The sequence below is a fragment of the Vanessa cardui genome, chromosome 27 (assembly GCF_905220365.1).
Source record: "Vanessa cardui chromosome 27, ilVanCard2.1, whole genome shotgun sequence".
NCBI lineage: Eukaryota > Metazoa > Arthropoda > Insecta > Lepidoptera > Nymphalidae > Vanessa > Vanessa cardui.
Window position 1 is genome coordinate 5,523,801 of NC_061149.1, and position 20,551 is coordinate 5,544,351.

Genomic DNA, 20,551 nt, shown 5'->3' on the forward strand with positions numbered 1-20,551 from the left:
AATTCTGTAGTATATTTAGTATCAGTATTGTACCCGTGCGAAGCCGGGGTGGGTAGCTAGTGGATTATAATATTCGACAATGATAATTACATAAACATAACCACATTACGGAAGGTGACTCAAATATCCAAATAACCTTTCAATAAAAGATTCGACTGAATATCGCTAACGTGCTCCTCAGAATTGTTCCGTTCCATTCCGTTCCGCTACTTTGTCATGGATCCTGTGCTCAGAACCTTACCAAACTTCCACCAAATTACCCTTGAAGTATATATTTTATAATAAAAAGAGAATTATCAAAATTGGTTAACGTGATTTTCAGTTATTCACCTATTTGTCGCGCATATATACATAATGCAAATTTAAGACTTATGTCGTTTTCATACGGATACCATCATTGGAAAAAAATAAAAAAAAAAATGGGACCCCACGGGAAGCACTACCTTTCAAACAAAAAAAAAATATCAAAATCGGTCCACCCAGTAAAAAGTTATGAGGTAACAAACATAAAAAAAAAAAAAATATACAGACGAATTGATAACCTCCTCCTTTTTGAAGTCGGTTGAAAAGAAAACCGACTTCAAACAAAACACTATTTTAAAAAAAAATAAAAATGCACTAAAAAGTAATAAAGATAATTAACATATTTCTTAGAGTCCTCCTCGGTAAAATGAAATGAAAAATATTAGACCACTTAAAAGTCGATTTACCATTATATAACCACTTACCATCAGGTGCCTATGTGCTCGTCCACCAACCTATACCATAAAAAAAAATACTGACGAATTGATAACTTCCTCCTTTTTGAAGTCGGTTGAAAAAAAGTATAATTTTATCGTCGTTATTATTATAATTGTATATAATATATCTTACCATAATAGATTGTTTGTGACGGGATCTGAAACAGTTTATTTAAAGAAAAAAAAACAAATATCAATTAAATTCTATTTATTTTAATAATCACTATGTTACAAAATAAATTAAAATAATCCCCTAAATGCTAAAATTTTCCTCCAAACGTCTTAAATGATCGACGCTGGAATCCTGATTCGGACTGTGGTTTAATATATTATTTTTGTACATATCTAAACTCCTTTGAGCGGTCGCCATATTGCTGTAGACCTCCCTCGGAACGGAGACGAGGCGATTTTGCGCGGGAACTTTGACGTTTCCCGTCAAACTGACATTTCGTTCCATATTTAAAAACACGCGGTCGTTAGGATACTGAGGTGGCAATAGAAATGGCATATCCGGCTTCGGTATATTTCTAAACATCGTTCTATCTATAATTGGATTCTGTTGTACGTTTGCTATTGTGTTGAGCGATTTCGCCCACTGTTGCTGTTGGGTAGGCTGTAGCCTGTTTGGATAGTTGAATATCCAGAGGCGATCGCCAACAAACATAGGTCTAGGCGAAATAATACCTAGGCTGTTGTAGTATTGTTGGGCTAGTATTTCCACATCGTTCGTGTATTTACGCTTCCATTTTGTTCGACGGTTTTGAAACCAAATTTTAATCTGTAAAAAAAGGTTGAGGTTTTATCTTCCTTTTTTGAATATAAAAAAGAGTATGATAAGAACATTATGACTATCTAATGTTTAAGACCCTTTTAGATAAGTGATATAGTAATAGGCTATTTGACTGGTTTTTAAGATCCATTTTATATTATTTAGTAGAAGTTAAGGAACCCAGTAAAAGTTGTTTCTTTTTTTATTTCTAGTACATATTTACCGAAAAATATCATATTAAAAATTCCATATTAAATAACACGCAAAAACGCTACTTGGACAATATGGCGCTGCAATGGGGTCTGTGACGTCACTTTCTTGTATTTTAATCTGTGATACATATAGTAGAAAAGCAAGGTTAACAAGAAAGTGACATCATCATAAACCCGGCCAATCAGGAGCGTTTTGTGTCACGTGACAAACGTTTGAAAAATGCCTAATTTTTATTTATGGATTTTTGAATAAATTAAATATTATTTTTAATTTTCTACACTGATTACAATAATTCACAATTTATTTTTCGCATTGTCAAATAGCCTATTAATAGTTTAATTTTTCTTTGTACCTGTGTTTCTGTTAATCTCAGCTGCCGAGCTAAGCGCCCTCTTGCGGCGACAGACAAGTATCGATTCTTCTCAAACTCAGCTTCCAGACTCTTGATCTGCTGTGCACTGAATGCTGTCCGAGCTCGTTTACCCCGAGAACAAGAAGCTGGAACAAAATAAAAATATTGTAAAGGCTCAAAATTGTTCATACCACCTATAAACTATATGAGTCGAAAAAAAAACAACTCAATCATAAAGTCAATATATGTATTGAACTAATATCTACTAAGAACGGTATTTATTTATATGGTAACATAATTTTACTCCTAATCTACAATTTAAATCGTTCGAAATTTGAACTTGAAAATTTAATTTAAAATAAGTATTAATTAAAAGTGTTAATTTAGTTTGATTGGTATTACAAACAACTCCAAATTATTTTATAAGACCGAATAAGTGATACATGAACGCAATTGACTAATACAGTACTTTTATTATTGCTTTAATCAAATCAAGACGTATAAATGCGATACATGAAAAACAAAAACAGTTATTTATAAAAAAAAATATATATATACTATTAAATATAAAACCTATTTTTCTAAAGTGACGATATAAAAAAATATAAAATGTTACCATAACGAAAATTTATTACGAAAAACATTTTTTTAATTCGTGCAATAACCCGAAAAAAAAAGTCGAGAAATTCGCGCGCTAATTTATTTACGATCTGTCAACGATAAACTATCTGATTCTGCGTTCGAAGTTTGAAAGCGGCGCGCTTCAAATTAGCCGTTTGAATTGGTTCCATAACGTTCCATCGCCAACAAATAAAATGATCCAAGCTCACACTAACGGCGGTCTGATGTCTCATTTTCTAAATTTGTTACGAAAAGATAAATCTCCGCGCCTCCCGACTCTTGTTAGCTAAATCTCTCTCCCCTGTAATTATTCACCGGCGTGTAAAAAAAATAAAGATGAAAAGAAACTGTCTCACGACTAAAATTTAGTAAGTGGTCGGAGCTCATTAAAAAGCTGTAAAATTCTATTACAGAAGCAAGATTCTTGATGGAACTGTGTCAAACGGTCATTGACGATATTATCGCTTCGATTTTTAAAATCGAGGGCGTTCGAAATTGTATCTTGTTACAAACGTTTTTGAATAATTATTGCTAATGTTATTTTTTATCTGTCATCGTAATGAGTTACGTAAAAGTGGCGCGAAACAAAGACATTAGCTGTTGACAGGTGACGATGTTTTGACATTAATTGCTTTACAAATGCTACTGAATGAACTACAGATTATTTATTCTGTTATATATCTTTCATAATCTGAATTTTGTTGGGATTATAAATAAATAAAGTCATGAGTTTTTTTATACCAAAAAAATTATAAAATTAAAACATAATTTGAAGATAAGGTGTAGAGATTAATTATGTAAAATGTTTCTATTAAATTCTTATTTCTGTAATAAAACAATGGTAATTAGTTTTTCTTATATAACTTGATTTTAAATAATGTTTTACTCAATATATATATATATATATATATATATATATATATATATATATATATATATATATATATACCAGAATCAATTTTCCCGTCATTTCGAGTACCTGTCAATATTTATGTCACCAGATTAAAAATATAATATTTAATAGGCAAAGTGTATACTCTTCTGTAATGGATAGATAATCAAACTCAAAATCAAAATATACTTTATTCAAGTAGGCTTTTACATTTTACAAGTACCTTTGAATCGTCATTTAACAACTTTATTTATAATAAGTGAAGCTTATTCGTTCGGAAAGTATATTCTACTGAGACGAATCGGCAAGAAACTCAGTAGTTAATATTTTTCAACATTTAAAAAACCAGTTATGTTCGGTAATTACAATTATATATGCATGTATTCTGCCTGGAAGTCAACAAGTATTTCACGCTTTTTTATCGTCTCCATAATCTTGTATTGAATAATGTGTCTTCTGTACCAATTTATTTTTTACAAACGATTTTATTTATGAAACGGCAAAGTCGGAAACGGAATAATAATTCATATAAAGAATTACAATATTGATAGTTTGTCAAAGTTGAAAATTAGTGACCAAGGGTTGGCTTCTAAGCACACTTTTTAAAGTTAAAATTGTTTAATGTTGCATATTTAAAAAAATAAGAACAATATTCTCAAGTTAAACGATATTCAAAAAAATTACAATATTTATTTCGGGTAAGAGAAATAAATCTTAATTAGCCACAACAATTTAGCCAGACAGCATTTTTTTTTTGTTGCGCATACATATCGTATATGCTAAGTGTTTACTGATATACTATTATAGATCGCTTACGCATATAGCACGTATATGCTATATATATATATATGTATATGTATATGTATATATATGTATATGTATATATATATGTATATGCGATATATATATATATGTATATATATATGTATATGCGAACTTATCATTTTTGTGTTTACTTGCGGAAAAGACAAATTTAGAAAATGCACACTGAACATTCAAATTAAACGAATTAAAAAAGAAATAATTAAAAAACAATTCATAAATGAATTGCGATTTTTATCAATTATTTCTTGGTGGTAGGGCTTCGTGCAAGCCCGTTTGGGTAGATACCACCCACTTCATCAGTTATTCAACTGCCAAACAACAGTACTCAGTATTGTTGTGTTCCAGTTTGAAGGGTGAGTGAGCCAGTGTAACTACGATTTTAAAAGGCAGCAAAATGTAAAAAAAAAATAGAAATACAAGACAAAAAACAAGAAGAAGATGGTGCGAGTAACCCAAGCCTCCAATATAGTGTGATATCATTTGATTCTATATCATTAATTACAACAACAAACAACAGCAACAGCCTATAAATTTCCCACTGCTGATCTAAGGCCTCCTCTCCCTTTGAGAAGCAGGTATAGAACATATTCAACCACGCTGTTACAATGCGGGTTGGTGGAATACATAAGTGGCAGAATTTCTATGATATTTGACACATGCAGGTTTCCTCACGATGTTTTCCTTCCTTAATTATAAAACAAACATTAAGCACATGAATAACCACCACACCGGTGCAAGCGGTGCTTGCCTGGGTTTGAACCTACAATCATCGGTTAAGAAACACGCGTTCTAACGACTGGACCCTCTCGACTTTGTAAAACTATAGTGGTAATATATTATGTTATTTAAGAATTTCTTAATGTCAGGATGTAATAAGGATATCCGAAAGTTTTTTGAAATATAATTAGTATAACTTGTTCATTATAATGTAGGATTCATTAAAAATATATTCGTGCGACGTTATTTTAACACGTTCAAAGCTGAGTTAGGTTTAATACGCCATGTATGTGTCTCCCTTGCGGTGCGGCTAAGAAAAACATAGATTCCTCAATCGTGCGAAGGCCGTGACGTCTATTTGATATATTGTAAAAGTGATAAATATATTCATATGATGCCTAAAGTTAAGTAACAGCCTGTAAATTTCCCACTGCTGGGTTAAGGCCTCCTTTCCCATTAAGGAGGGGGTTTGGAACATATTCCACCACGCTGTTCCAATGCGGGTTTGGTGGAATACATATGTGGCAGAATTTCTATGATATTTGACACATGCAGGTTTCCTCACGATGTTTTCCTTCACCGCCGAACACGAGATGAATTATAAACACAAATTAAGCACATGAATATTCAGTGCGGTTTGAATCCGTAATCATCGGTTAATATGCAGGAGTTCTAACAACTGGGTCTTCTCGCCTTTTATTAACAATTATTATTGTAATTGATCATAATTTGTACCACATTAATTAATATTATTTTATATGGCATAAAATTTAATACTGGCATACAATACTATTTCTTATTTTAAAAATGGTTAAGCGGTCATTAGGAAACAATGGAATGACTGCGGATGACTGGAATGACTGACTTTAAAATAATATAGGGATATTGGTGCATTATTGTAAAACGTGATTCTTTTGTCATCCCAAACTACTGATTTTAGAAAGACAAAGAAACCAATCCATTATTCATCCATTATTATATGTAAAAATATTTAAACCCAAAGAAATTCATCAGAAACAACCATACAAAACTTATTTCAACTCATTTTCACATTAAATACCATTCAGTTACGGAAACATCCGTAAAATGTTTAAACAAAATATTGCCACAACGAAAAAAAAACATGATTTTTTAACTCTGGCAAACATTAAAAACGTTTAATTTGACACTGACTCACATTAAATCATTAAAAGTGAAATACAACTCCTTATGCTTTCTGTTATCCCTTAACGATCGTACAAGCAATAAATCGTCTGTCTGACAAATATATACATATAATAAAGTTGTAAACGATGTCTGTACGTAAAATATTTTAGGAAATTTATTTGATCTTATATATGTTATGGCGAGTTATTTCCGGAAATAAAACATTTATATCTTGGGGGTATCACAAAGTAATAGTGCAAAAACCTTTATTAAATACTCGCGTTAAAGGGTAAGTAGGCGTTATTGGTTGTCATGTATCAGGCAAAAAAGTAGCATATGTCCTTTCTTGGGCTTCGATTTTGCTTCATACAAAATTTCATCAGATTTGGTTCAGCCGTTCCAGAGATTAGCCGGAACAAACAGACAGATAAAAATTGTAAAAATAAAAATATTTTGGTAATTAGTTCATCGTGAACACACAGACAAACAGACACGGTTGAGTGTCTTTGTTTTATAATATGTAGTGATCGTAAGATTACATATCACCAGTACAAGCATTTCTAACGTTAATTTCTAACAATTTTCAGTTACGATTCGTTTTTGGTCGATAAGATCTCACTTCGAATACGGCTACCATTCAAAATTTAACACTAAAATATAATTTTGAATATCGAATAAAAATTATTGAATAAAAGAAAACAAACGATAATTATAAATAAACCAACCGTTTAAAAAAAAATAACCTACTACTTTGTTCAAGACAAACCCGCGAGCAAAAACTAAAACATCCGTAGCTGTATTCAAACGAAATTAAATCTTATCCCTTTGGAATAAGGCGTTTAAAAAGTAAAATGACACTTATTTTCGCGCGCTCATTAGCGCGGGAAACGCTTCAAGATGGCGTCCGGGCGACGTGTTGATATATTGCCACTAATTACTCAGAGTCGAAGGTGTTTATTGAAAATAGTTGTTAGGTGACGATATGGCTCGTCCGTTTCGATTGAGCATGCTTCCTCAGTTAACTATTATATTAATTGTTTTACTATCCTTTTCGGGATAATTATAATTTCGGTATAACAATGATAATTTTAGTTTATTTCATATATGTGAAAGGAAATATTGCCTTATGGAAAACTAGTTCGCTCGTGTATAACAGGTTGGTTTTAATAAGGCAAAAAAGTATGATCTATGTTCGTCGGTTTAGTAGAGAAAGAGCGACATACAGACAGAGTTACATACACGTTGATTATACAGTCGAACTTGGTTAAGTGGGACCTGAATAAGTGAAATACCTCCATAACTGGAACTCATGCTGGGGTCCCATCACTTTAACGTTGAATTAACTCTGTTATTGGTACGAAGCAAACTTCTGTAACTGGAATTAGTTACTTTGTTTTATCATCACAGTTACCTCTATAAATGCGACAGCAATTGATTTTTATACACACACCTCTGTAACTGAGATAATAAAGTTTTGTTTGTTCGCTAATTTATTCCTCATCTATATTTTCATAAGACATTATTTTATTTAATGATCGCACCTCTATAACTGAGACATACATTTATTTATGCCTTGGTATCTGAGACGCCGGTTAAGTGGAATAACCTTTATAAGTGAAACAATATTGCAGGTCACTTGAAGTCTCACTTAACCAGGTTTCACAGTATTAATATAGATAATAGTAATAATAATAAACAGCTTTATTGCACACAGAAAATAAACAAAATACAAGAAAAAAGCTTAAAATCAAAATCACTACAAAAGTATGCAAAGGGCGGCCTTACTAAGTAGTGATCTCTCCAGGCAACCCTACTGCATAAACAATTTAAAAGTAAATATACATACATACAAAATACGCTAGGCAATACAACAGACAGGTGTGAGCATACTTAGCTGCTAGTAGTGAAAGAGTTATAGGAGGTTTAATTTATTGACAGGTAATGCAATTTAACATAGATATAGATTAATTACCACCAAACAAAAATATGTACTCAGTATCGTACGGGTTGAAAATTGTATTTGCAGCCATAATGGACATAAAATTGTCAACAAAGTGGCTGAAGCATTGGTGTGATATAAGGACAGACAAAGTTACTTTCACATTTATAATGTTAGTATTGAAGTATAGATAGTCACCCCCCATAGACCAGGACATGGGTACTGTAAGAAATATTAATCATCAAGTCCTCACCAACTTGAGATTCAAGATGTTATGCCTATAGTCATAGGACCATATTATGAGGAAAGTCTTGAGCATGGACATAACAATAATTCATATTAAGAATTACACAATTTTACAGCATCCATCCAAATGGATATAGAGGAAGGGCACGACCAAAGAAACGATGGATGGAATGTGGGAAAGATGATATGGCTGGAGAAAAAGTTGCTTGTGAGACGATATATAGGGAAGTATGGAGGAAGAAGACATTGCGCCGATCCCAAGTAAAATGGGATAAGGGCAGGAGGATGATGATGATGTAGTCACAATAGCCCACTCGTTCTTCAAACCGGAAAACAACAATAATAAGTATGGCTGTTTTGCGTTAAGATATATTATGATGAGTAAGTGCGACGTGCTTGCACAATGTGCGACAAAAATAAATTTGTTTTACAGTCGTGTAAAGTAACCTCATAATTGCCAGCAATAGTCTGTAAATTGCTGGGTTCAGGTCTCCTCTCCCTTTGAGGAGAAGAGTTGAAACATATTCCACCTCGCTTTTCCACTGCGGGGTGGTGGAATACACATGTGGCAGAATTTCTATGAAATTAGACACCCGCAGGTTTCCTCACGATGTTTTCCTTCACCGCCGAGCATGAGATGAATTATAAGCACAAATTAAGCACATGAACATTCGGTGGTGCTTGCCTGGGTTTGAACACGCAATCTTCTGTTAAGACCACTGGGCCATCTCGGCTCATAATTGCATTGAAAGATATTTATCAAAGACATAAATCTTTAAATAAAATGAATGGCTTACATAACTAATAAGAATTGCTTACATAACTAATAAATTACAATCTAGTGTATTTTCGATAAATAAATAACCTAGTAAAATGTTATTCATGGTCAAAATAATTATTTAAACGAATCAATTCCAAATTGACAAAAAGTAACAGTTAATTGGCGCCAAAAATAGACATAGCATGGCGGCACAGAAGCATGGCGTAAATGTCAATGGGCCGGGAAGGCGCGAAGTTGAGACTTTTTTAACAATCTGGATGAATTATCGCGAGTCATTTTACATTCACTCGCGTTTCAATGATTAATTTGTAAAACTATCTTCAAAAGCAAACGGAATCATTAGTTTTAATAAAAAACATAAAATTCGTATTTCGAATGCGGGTGAGATTTTTTTTTTAATGTATTATCAGCTGCCAGTTCCTGTGGTTTTTTTAATAAAATGTATTTTTTAATATGTACTTTTTTATGCATATATATTTATTTTTCATTCATATATCAATATAAATATTTAATGGATCGCGCTAATTTTAGACACTGCGAATCTGATTGGAAATATAATATTTGTTTAAAAATTATCACGGTACTCGAAATGGGCAGAGCTGTCAAAATAAACGTCAAAAAATATAGCAAGCTATTTATTATAAACAGAAATGTATCAACCAAACTCAATGTGATTGTAAACGCCCCAAATAAGCAACAGTAGTTTTGTCATCAGTGTGTTATACGTATAGTACGACACAAATTAGATGTAGCATCGGAAAAAGCAATGGAATGAAAATAAAACCGATTACTGCCGATTTACACAACCAATAGAAATAGCTCCCTATCGCGCCATTCGGCGCTATTCGTCGCTATAGATTCGCGCGTCAGACAAAGCAAGTGCATGTAAATCGGCGCGTAAAATTGACGAATATATTAGGTCCTATGATATTACAAGTTATTACGTTTGTGTAAAGATCATATTCGCATGAGAAATAAATTTTGATAATTTGGGATAGCGTACTTAATTCGGATGTGATCGGTTTTACGAATTTTGCCGATGCGACATCTAAGTTGTGTCGAACTAATACTTTCGCTAATAGACAATAAAAAAGTTACCGTGATGAAAAACATTAATTCAATGACATCCAGGCATAAATTAATTTAAAAAAAAAAATCATTCAATACCATACTTGGACGAAGTCTTCCAACATGGAACTTTCGTGTGTAACGAGTCTAAGACAGGATTTGATACCGGAAATGAGATTGTAATGTTTTAATTCATTTTATATAAATAAAATTTTAACAAAAAGAAAAACCGACTTCAAACAAAACACTATTTTAAAACAAATGAATATGCACGAAAAAGTAATAAAAATAATTGCGTATTCAACATATTTTTTAGAGTCTTCCTAAGTTAAATGAAATGAAAAATATTAGACTACTTAAAAGTCGATTAACGATTATATCATGTAGTTATAATTATTGTTATATTTGGAGTCGGTGTCAGCCACGGTGCCCTTGCCCCAACAATCAAAAGAAAGAAGCGATACGAGCCCCTTGATTGATCCAGTATATTATTGTGTAAAAGGTAATTTCTAAAAAACATATTTATCAAAGTATTCTCGTATTGTTTTTTGATAGATATACTGTAGGGTTTTATTGGCTGACACCGACTCCAAATATAACAATAATTATAACTACATGATATAATCGTTAATCGACTTTTAAGTAGTCTAATATTTTTCATTTCATTTAACTTAGGAAGACTCTAAAAAATATGTTGAATACGCAATTATTTTTATTACTTTTTCGTGCATATTCATTTGTTTTAAAATAGTGTTTTGTTTGAAGTCGGTTTTTCTTTTTGTTAAAATTTTATTTATTTTTTGATTTTAAGTGAAGCTGATGTTGACTAACTAATTTTTTTTAATATGGATAGATTAAACGTTCCGTTTATATGAGTCAGAAACTACTTCGAGGACAATTTCAAAGGAAACTTGCGCATACAGCAAAAATAGACTTTCGAAAATGCGGATTTAATACGTCACGCGGCGTAAACTACAAGGATCCCTCGAAAGAGCTGTAATCGAACTCAGCAAAAAAACTTTGAAAAAGACCAACTATATTTCGTACATCATATGACATCACATCACATACACAAAATTTGATTAAAGATAGTAAGAAATTCTGCCCCATAGCGCACCCTAACTGCGAGCCGTATAGGAGTTCCATCACTACATAGTATAAAACAAAGTCGCTTTTTCTGTCCCTATATCTTTAAATCTACGCAACGGATTTTGATGCGGTTTTTTTTAAAAGATAGTGTGATTCAAGGGGAAGGTTTGTGTATATAAAACATGAACAATATAGTAAAGAAACACTGATAATTTTAGAAGTTTGCGATGTGATGTCGTATATAAACAAATTCTGTAGTATATTTAGTATCAGTATTGCACCCGTGCGAAGCCGGGGTGGGTAGCTAGTTGATTATTATATTCGACTATGATAATTACATAAACATAACCACATTACGGAAGGTGACTCAAATATTCAAATAACCTATAAATAAAAGATTCGACCGAGTATCGCTAACGTGCTCCTCAGAATTGTTCCATTCCCTTCCGTTCCGTTACTTTGTCATGGATCCTGTGCTCAGAACCTTACCAAACTTTCACCAAATTACCCTTGAAGTATATATTTTATAATAAAAAAAGAATTATCAAAATTGGTTAACGTGATTTTCAGTTATTCACCTATTTGTCGCGCATATACATAATGCAAATTTAAGACTTATGTCGTTTTCACATGGATACCATCATCGGAAAAAAAAAATAAAAAAAATGGGACCCCACGGGAAGCACTACCTTTCAAACAAAAAAAAATTATCAAAATCGGTCCACCCAGTGAAAAGTTATGAGGTAACAAACATAAAAAAAAAAAAAAAAAAAAAAAAAAAAAAAGAAATACAGACGAATTGATAACCTCCTCCTTTTGGAAGTCGGTTGAAAATAATCAGTGCACACTACGTTACGTTTTATTATTTAGATTCATTCTAATACAGAATTAATACGACCAACCAGTTGATTTTTAAGATATTATTTAAAGTTTTAAATTTATCACAGCGACATTTTTTTAATAATAATAATCAATAATTACGCATTAAATGCTTCCAAAAAAAATAAAAGAATATTTTATTCATACAATATTTTAATTATTCTATAGCCGTAATCGATAATCGATATTACATGTCAATTAATCCACCGAATCATATAAATAATTAAAATGTTACGCTGGGGCAGTCACTAGTTATATCTGTCAAAGCGTGTATAAATAGTTGGACAGTGTATAAGTCGTCGTTTTGATATTTGAATTATCATAAACAAAAATTTATAATTTTTTTTCGGGATAGGCTCTAGTTGTACATAAACATAAAGGTAAATCTTATCTAACTAGATGAGAAAGAGAAAATTTTTTTTCGACACACATAAAATAAATTTATAAACACGAGAATAGCAAATATGTTATAACGAAACGAAATAGACTCGTGGAAATAATTAACAAAAACTTGATGAACTTTTTGTAGCTAATGAAGAGTTATATGAGTCTCGGAATAATTGAATTATTTATATTTGTAAAAAAAAAAAAAAACTACGGATTACACGACAAAATATTTCCTAAATTTATTATCTGTTCCAAGTATAGTATAAAAAAAAAGTTTTATAGGTCCACCAACCCGCATTGGAACAGCGTGGTGTAATATTTTCCAAACCTTCTCCTCAAAGGAAAGTAGGCCATAGCCCACCAGGGGGAAATTTACAGGCTGTTGTTGTTGTGTTATAGGTGGCATACGAGCGAGATTGGAGTCTCACCCGATGGAATGTGATTACCACCGCCGAACACCGGAGGGCTTGCAGGAGCGTTGACGACCTTTAATAAAGGAGTCCGCTCTTTTCTGGGAGGTTCCCAAGACGTATCGGAAAACCGTCGATAGAAATTGGTTCCACAGATTGGTTGATATAAATGATATCGTTCTGAACGAAGTCAGACACACATTATATTGCAAAAATGTGTGTGCAAATACAATGCAATCTCTATTCCCTGAATTTCCTAATACAATACAATTTGCCGACCTGGTTCGATCGTGATCCATTAGTGTGTGCACCGGTTTTCATGGATACGCCAATCCGAGAAAACGTACATTAGTTATCTATGTTGTCTTGAGTCTGGGTGTTTATGGTACCGTCGTTACTTCTGATTTTCCTATCACGATGATATGATTTAACTTACATTGAGATCAGAAAAAAGTATGTGATGTTGTCCAATATGTATTATTATTATAATAAGACGCAATTATGACTCTAATGGAAAGAGTTCAGGCGTAGGACCAATGACATTACTTGTTTTCCAAGCCGCACAGTATACACACCCTAGGCATATTAATATCGAGTTTTTGGGTCTAAAATTTTCTGAAATTAAAGCTCGTAAAAGTTATTCATCGAATTTCCAAACACTCGAATGGAAATTATTGAATCATCATCTCATCGGTTAAAATTTAGAGTTTAAGCTTTTCTAAGAACAAAACCTGTCGTCAAAATCTTGTTGTGTGTTTATACTAAGTGTCAGATTTTATTATTCCTATACATATATTGTTTTATTTCAATCCCCTCAGTTTTGCAAATATCTATAACGTGTATCACTGGATCAGGACTCTTTTTTATTACTTTTTTTTGATAATATGCTAATAGTGTCTCAAATTATTAAATTAAAATAATCATATCTAAAGTGAACTATTTACACGATCAATCCCAAACTTAGATGTTATGACCCTTGTACATGTTTGACACATCTTTACACCAGAACACAACAATATTAAGCATTGCTATTTGGTATTAGAATATCTGATGAGTTAAATCAGGCTTGCCTAGAGTCCTTCAACCAAACATATTGATTCAAGTAGTATACATAAATCAATAATAAAAATATTTTTTTTTATTAATAGTTTTGCGTACGAGCATATGGCCACCTGATGGTAGGTGGTCACCATCACCCATAGACAATGACGCTGTAAGAAATATTAACTATTCCTTACATCGTCAATACGCCACTAACCTTGGGAACTAAGATGTTATGTCCCGTGTGCCTGTAGTTACACTGGCGCACTCACCCTTCAAACCGGAACACAACAATACTGCGTACTGTTGTTTAGCGGTGAATCGATGACGTTCTTTGTAAAACTGGATTTATTAGAACAGATTGCCCTTTAAATACAATCACCCTTGTCATTTATATTATAAATATTTATCTCTTTTGTATGTGATTTCTAATCCTGGATGTCGATAACACTTTTTTAAATTAATTAAGTTTAAACTCCATACTTTTTAACATATATTACGGTATTGTGTAACAGTTATCTTATATACCAAACTATGATTATAAATAATAATAACACTTTATAACGTCAAATTACTTTTTGTCCCATTTGCTGTATTAACACTCGGCGCTGGAGTAGTTAAGCAAAAAGCTTCATCAAAAGTATAACACCTCGCCTCATTGTCTCCACTGGTGACGGGAGGGCTGGTTTGGTTTTAGAGGGACCAGAATTGCGATTCTAAGGGGAAATGCTGCTATCATTCTTGCCACCATTCCATGCGTTCAAGTTTTATATTGTAACTATTTTTAATTCATATTTGTATATTTTTGAGGACTTAATAGTGATATATTTTATGTTTATAAAGCCTTATTTATTTATATGTAGGAAGGTAATCTCCAGAACTAATAATTCAATAAAAAAAATCCCTATACATTTAAATTATATAGTAGTAAGTCGTAAAAAAGTTTAAAAAAGTATATTTTAATAGATATAACTGACTCCACATTATGTGCAACCAAAACGTTTGCTGCGAAATGACCGGTCTGATAACTGTTAGAGACTATCTAGTAAGTTTTAATTATCAACTTAGTTGGTGGTAGGGCTTTGTGCAAGCCCGTCTAGGTAGATACCACCAACTCATCAGTTATTCTACCGCCAAATAACAGTACTCAGTATTGTTGTGTTCCGGTCTGAAGGGTGAGTGAGCCAGTGTAACTACAGGCACAAGGGACATAACATCTTAGTTCCCAAGGCTAGTGGTGCATTGACGATGTAATAGATATCACTGATTCTTAATTATATGCCATCAAATCGTTTGCTGCGATATAACCGGTCTGATGACTGTTATAAAGTATCTAGTTAGTTTTAATTATCAATTTTTGCCATGTTTATGTACAAAAGTTGATGTTTTAAGGCTGTGATTGTATCGTGATCTGCTCCTAAGGATTATGCATTAAGTTTGACGGGGGAAGATCTTTCATCATCTGTGAGCTTTCAACAGGTTCTTATTTGTTTTAATTAAAATTCATATTTATTATCAAACTAGCAGCTCATACCGACTTCGCACGAGTGGACATAAGGTTTTTTTCAAATTTTTACTTCTTATTTATTTTTATTTATTGCTCTCTTCCGACATGTTTAACAATTGTCGTTCAATTTTAATTTATTTACGCAAAAACCATAATAAATCCCTCTGTCCATTTGTGAAAACCGCATGACAATCCGTCCAGTAGTTTTTGAGTTTATCGCGAACATACAGACAGCCAGACGCGTGACGCGTGACTAGTGATACACTTAATTTTTAATCAATTTAGATTTAAATCAGACATTTTTGATTATTGAATATAAAAACCAAAACCGTCAGTGAAAATAATACCTGATTGATATTCAGAGGATTTACTCTCAGCGAACTCCTGAGGATCAGCTGTTGAACTCTCAACGTCCAGCTGTTCTGAATCACTGCTGTCCTTATCATCATCCGAATCAACATTAACTCGTTCTTTATTGTAAGCACTGAAATAATCAGGATCTGAAGTCGACGCGTTTTCATTTACAACCTTATCGTTCTCAACAAATTTATCAGCTAACAAATTATCTATTGAAAAGGCTAGCTTATTTTCTGTTTTATTATTTTTCGAATCCTCATTCGTCTCATTGGTATCCATTGCTTCTGATTTCACAGAATTCATGTCAACACTAATATAGCTATTAGCACTACTAGCTCCTTGTAAATGTACACCTTTAGTGGTCCACGTACCACCACACCCTTTGCACTTGGAGAACTGATATCTTTAAGTAATTCGACAACTTTTTCGTCACGATTTAGTGCCGTCACACGCGAGATAATAATTTAAACTGAACCCAAAGCTAACGACGCATTTTTGTCAAATTGTAATACAGGAGCGACTGCTCACGAAATGTTAACTGGCTCTTCTGAAAGATGCCACTGAAATACCATTTTAGATGAACCTTATGTACCATTATAATAAGGCAGAAAATCAATTAACGCCGAACCATCTGGCAATGATTCTAATCGAAATGAAGATGAAAAAGCTCGACTAATGGGCGTCTATGTGGATGACAATTTTGTATGCCACATTTAATTTCATAACGATTCAATTTCAACTCTAAACGATTGGATTAAAGTCGATTTTAGATTATCTGTTCTTAAACGATGCAAATAGCTCTTAAAGCAGCAGTTTCAAGATATAATTAGCTATAAACCAATAGGAAGTCGGTGGGCGTGTCTGGCATGCTCATGCGTCTGTCTTTTGGTACATCAAATTGGGATTTATTTAAGGAGTCCCTTGAAATATGTCCGTGTACATTAATTGTGATAATTATATTGTTGGTACGTTTAATTGGACACGTCACGTGGTTAAGATTCTAGTTTGTGACTTAATGAGTGTATTGAATGTGTTTATGGACGTTGCCATCGTTAGCGGTAATTGGATCTGATTTTGATTTGTGTATCGTTTTGATTGAGCCGTGTTTTGTTTTATTTGGATTAATATGAGCTGCGAATGGATGACTGTCTTTTGTTTTTTAGCTGTCATTGTTAGTGTTTCGGTGAGTCGAGTGTCAATTTATCTTGATTATAAAATCTAGCTGACTGATTTATTTAGTAACATATTTATAATCAATTTGAAAATGATTGAATTGGAAGGCAGTTTCGATACAAATGTGTGATCTCACTGTAATTAATCACCACAATCTATAGATATTGGCGTTGTCACAAATATTGAATATTGCTTCGATAGCCAACATTTGAAGCTACGGTTATGCCCCTTGTGCCTGTAGTTACACTGGCTCACTCACCTTCAAATCGGAATACAACAATACTAAATATTGCCGGCGGTAGAATATCTGATGAGTAGGTAGTATCTATTAAACACCTTGCAGGAGGTTGCTGACAATATATAGGTATTTCAATATAACACAGACATATTCACCTCTAATGCTGAATAAGCTGATATAGATTGTTAGTATTAAAAATTAAAACATGAAATCTGTAAATATACATATTAACCTGTAATAATTTAACGACTGCTTATTTGTCCTTTGAGATAAATTCTGGGCAAACATTGTCCTTGGAAGTAATATCAATTTTTTAATGTGACTGATAAAGGTCCTTGGTGAACAGTATAAAGTAAGTAAGGAGTAAGAATAAGCTTATAACGCCAAGTTTCCGACTCCGCAAAGTCAATAAATCCTTCTTAGGGCAAGGTATCCGTTTCTATAATAAAATTCCGCAGATTTTTTTAAATTTGCCGTTTAGTAAATTCAAATCGTTTGTAAAAAATACATTGGTAGAAAAAGCATATTATTCGATACAAGATTTTATAGATGATAAAAAGCGTGGAGTTAATACCTGTTGACTTCCAAGCAGGATATATTAATTTAAATAAATGTATTAACTAATAATAATAATAATAACCAATAATAATAATATAATAAATAATAATAACTAATAATAACCACAGTGCCTTAAGACGAAAGTCTTCAATCAGTGCGTCCTACCCGTCATGACATACGGAGCCGAAACGTGGACACTCACGACAAGGCTGGTCCACCAGCTTAAAGTCGCTCAGCGTGCTATGGAAAGGGCTATGCTCGGCGTTTCTTTGAGGGATCGCATCAGAAATGAGGTTATCCGTCAAAGAACCAAAGTCATCGACATAGCCCACCGGATTAGTAAGCTGAAGTGGCAGTGGGCTGGTCATATTTGTCGTAGAACCGACAACCGTTGGGGAAAACGTGTTCTAGAGTGGAGACCGCGTCTCGGCAAACGTAGTGTAGGACGTCCTCAGGCACGGTGGAGTGACGATATACGCAAGGCGGCAGGCAGGAGCTGGATGCGAGTAGCCGGAGAAAGACCACAGTGGCGTGCACTGGGAGAGGCCTATGTCCAACAGTGGACAAAAGTAGGCTGTTGATGATGATTGATGATGATGATGATGTATTAACTAACATGACTTTGTATTTTTTAAATGTTGAAATAGAGTAACTACTGAGTTTCTTGTCGTTTCTTCTCTGTAGAATCTACTTTCCGAACCGGTGGTAGCTTCACTTAATTGTAAAATGACGATTCAAAAGTGCTTGTAAAAGCCTACTTGAATAAAGTTTATTTTGATTTTGATTTTACTGCAATAATTAATGGCAGACTTAATGTGATCCGTGTGTTTTTTTTTTATAATTACTTACAATTTTAGCAAGAAAAAGTTTTTACAGTTTATAGTATGAATGAGCATTTTTGATACTTGGTGATTTTGAATTACAGTTCCGTATTCTATTCTGTATATATAATTGTTAAAATTATTTAAATACATTTTATATAATGAATTTATAAATTGTATAAGATCTTTTTTTTAACATTTCGCGGTCGCAGTAAATTTATTGTTATTGTGTCTGCTAGCATTAGCTTATAAAGCACTTTTTTATAGTTTTGAACATCACGCTAAATTCTTCGTACAGAAAAATATTGCATTTGCAAATTCCTTTATAGGACAACCTTACCGGCCGTTTAATTAACATTTAGAATATATAATTATTCAAACATTTTGTTTGTTAACACTTTGTTGTTTGTTGTTTTTTTTATCTTATAAGTTGGCGGTCGAGCATATGGACCACTTAATGGTAAATGGTCACCATTACCCATACACAATGACGCTGTAAGAAATATTAACTATTCCTTAAATCGTCAATATACCACCAACCTTGGGAACTAAGATATTATGTCCCTTGTGCCTGTAGTTACACTGGCTCACTCACCCTTCAAACCGGAACACAACAATACTGAGTTTGTTTGGCGGTAGAATAACTGATGAGTTACCTTCGCAGACGGGCTTGCACAAAGCTCTACCACCAAGAACATTGTAGAAAATTATTACATTATAATTATTTGTGGTAGAATGTATTTGTTTAAATATCTGACAGGGATCCGGCAAGATTGATTGATTCGAGGTGCCGTTCTTCGTCATAGTTACCAAGTAATACAACGAATCGATAGATAGTTTATCATGCATTGATTTTTATATAAGCCGCGACACCAATCGTCATTTCCTTCTTGAGAACTGACATTCTTTGATATTTGTTAACAGTGATTGCCCTCACTGGCCGCTAACATATACAACAACAACAACAACAACAGTCTGTAAATTCTCAGGCTAAAGGTCTCCTCTCCCTTTGAGGAGAAGGTTTGGAACATATTCCACCACGCTGTTGGAATACATGTGTGACAGAATTTCTATGACATTTGTCACATGCATGTTTCCTCACGATGTTTTCCTTCACCGCTGAACACGAGATGAATTATAAAGACAAATTAAGCACATACATATATATAGTGGTGCTTGCCTGGGTTTGAACCCGCAATCATCGGTTAAGATGCACGCGTTCTAACCACTGGGCCATCTCGACTCTCGTAACACTAACATATATAAATTTTAAAGGTATAATGTACCTACAAAACTAGTGGGTCTTATAAAACTAACAAAAAAATTAACACCTACAAATTAAGTAGTATATATTATAAATGAGTACTTTTTGGAAAGAAACCCCTGGAATTAGGCTCGGGTTCCATGATAGGACACTAATTACTGTAAATAACAGCATTGTAAATTTGTTTATATGAAAAGGGCAACTATGCGAGTTTCTTGCCGTTTCTTCTCGCTAGAAGCTGCTTTCCGAAACGGTGGTAGTATTTGATAGTTGGCGATTCAAAACGCTTCATTGTAAAGTTTACTTGAATGAAATTGATTTGATTTGTTTTGATTTGATACATTTAAAGCTAGAAACGCGCTATATGTTACGTATAGCTCGGGTGCAATTTATTTATTTGTTTTTACTGAGTATTTAGGCACTCTAGCTTAGAGGATCTTTAAATCAGATGGCAAGGATCAACCGAAACGTCACGGTAGCGTGCTGTTATACCCTGGCTCTGCTAGCCTTTTTGCTGA

At 33.2% G+C, this 20,551-nt stretch overlaps 1 protein-coding gene across 1 annotated transcript; it reads right to left on the bottom strand.

Moving 5' to 3' along the window:
- Positions 1 to 993: 993 nt before the first annotated feature.
- Positions 994 to 16,258, bottom strand: LOC124540981 (barH-like 1 homeobox protein). The gene is made up of 3 exons (XM_047118753.1): positions 15,970 to 16,258; positions 2,075 to 2,220; positions 994 to 1,518 (listed from the first exon to the last, which is right to left on the bottom strand). The coding sequence occupies exons 1-3, from the start codon at positions 16,256 to 16,258 to the stop codon at positions 994 to 996; spliced, it is 960 nt and encodes a 319-aa protein (XP_046974709.1).
- Between the last annotated feature and the right edge of the window lie 4,293 nt (positions 16,259 to 20,551).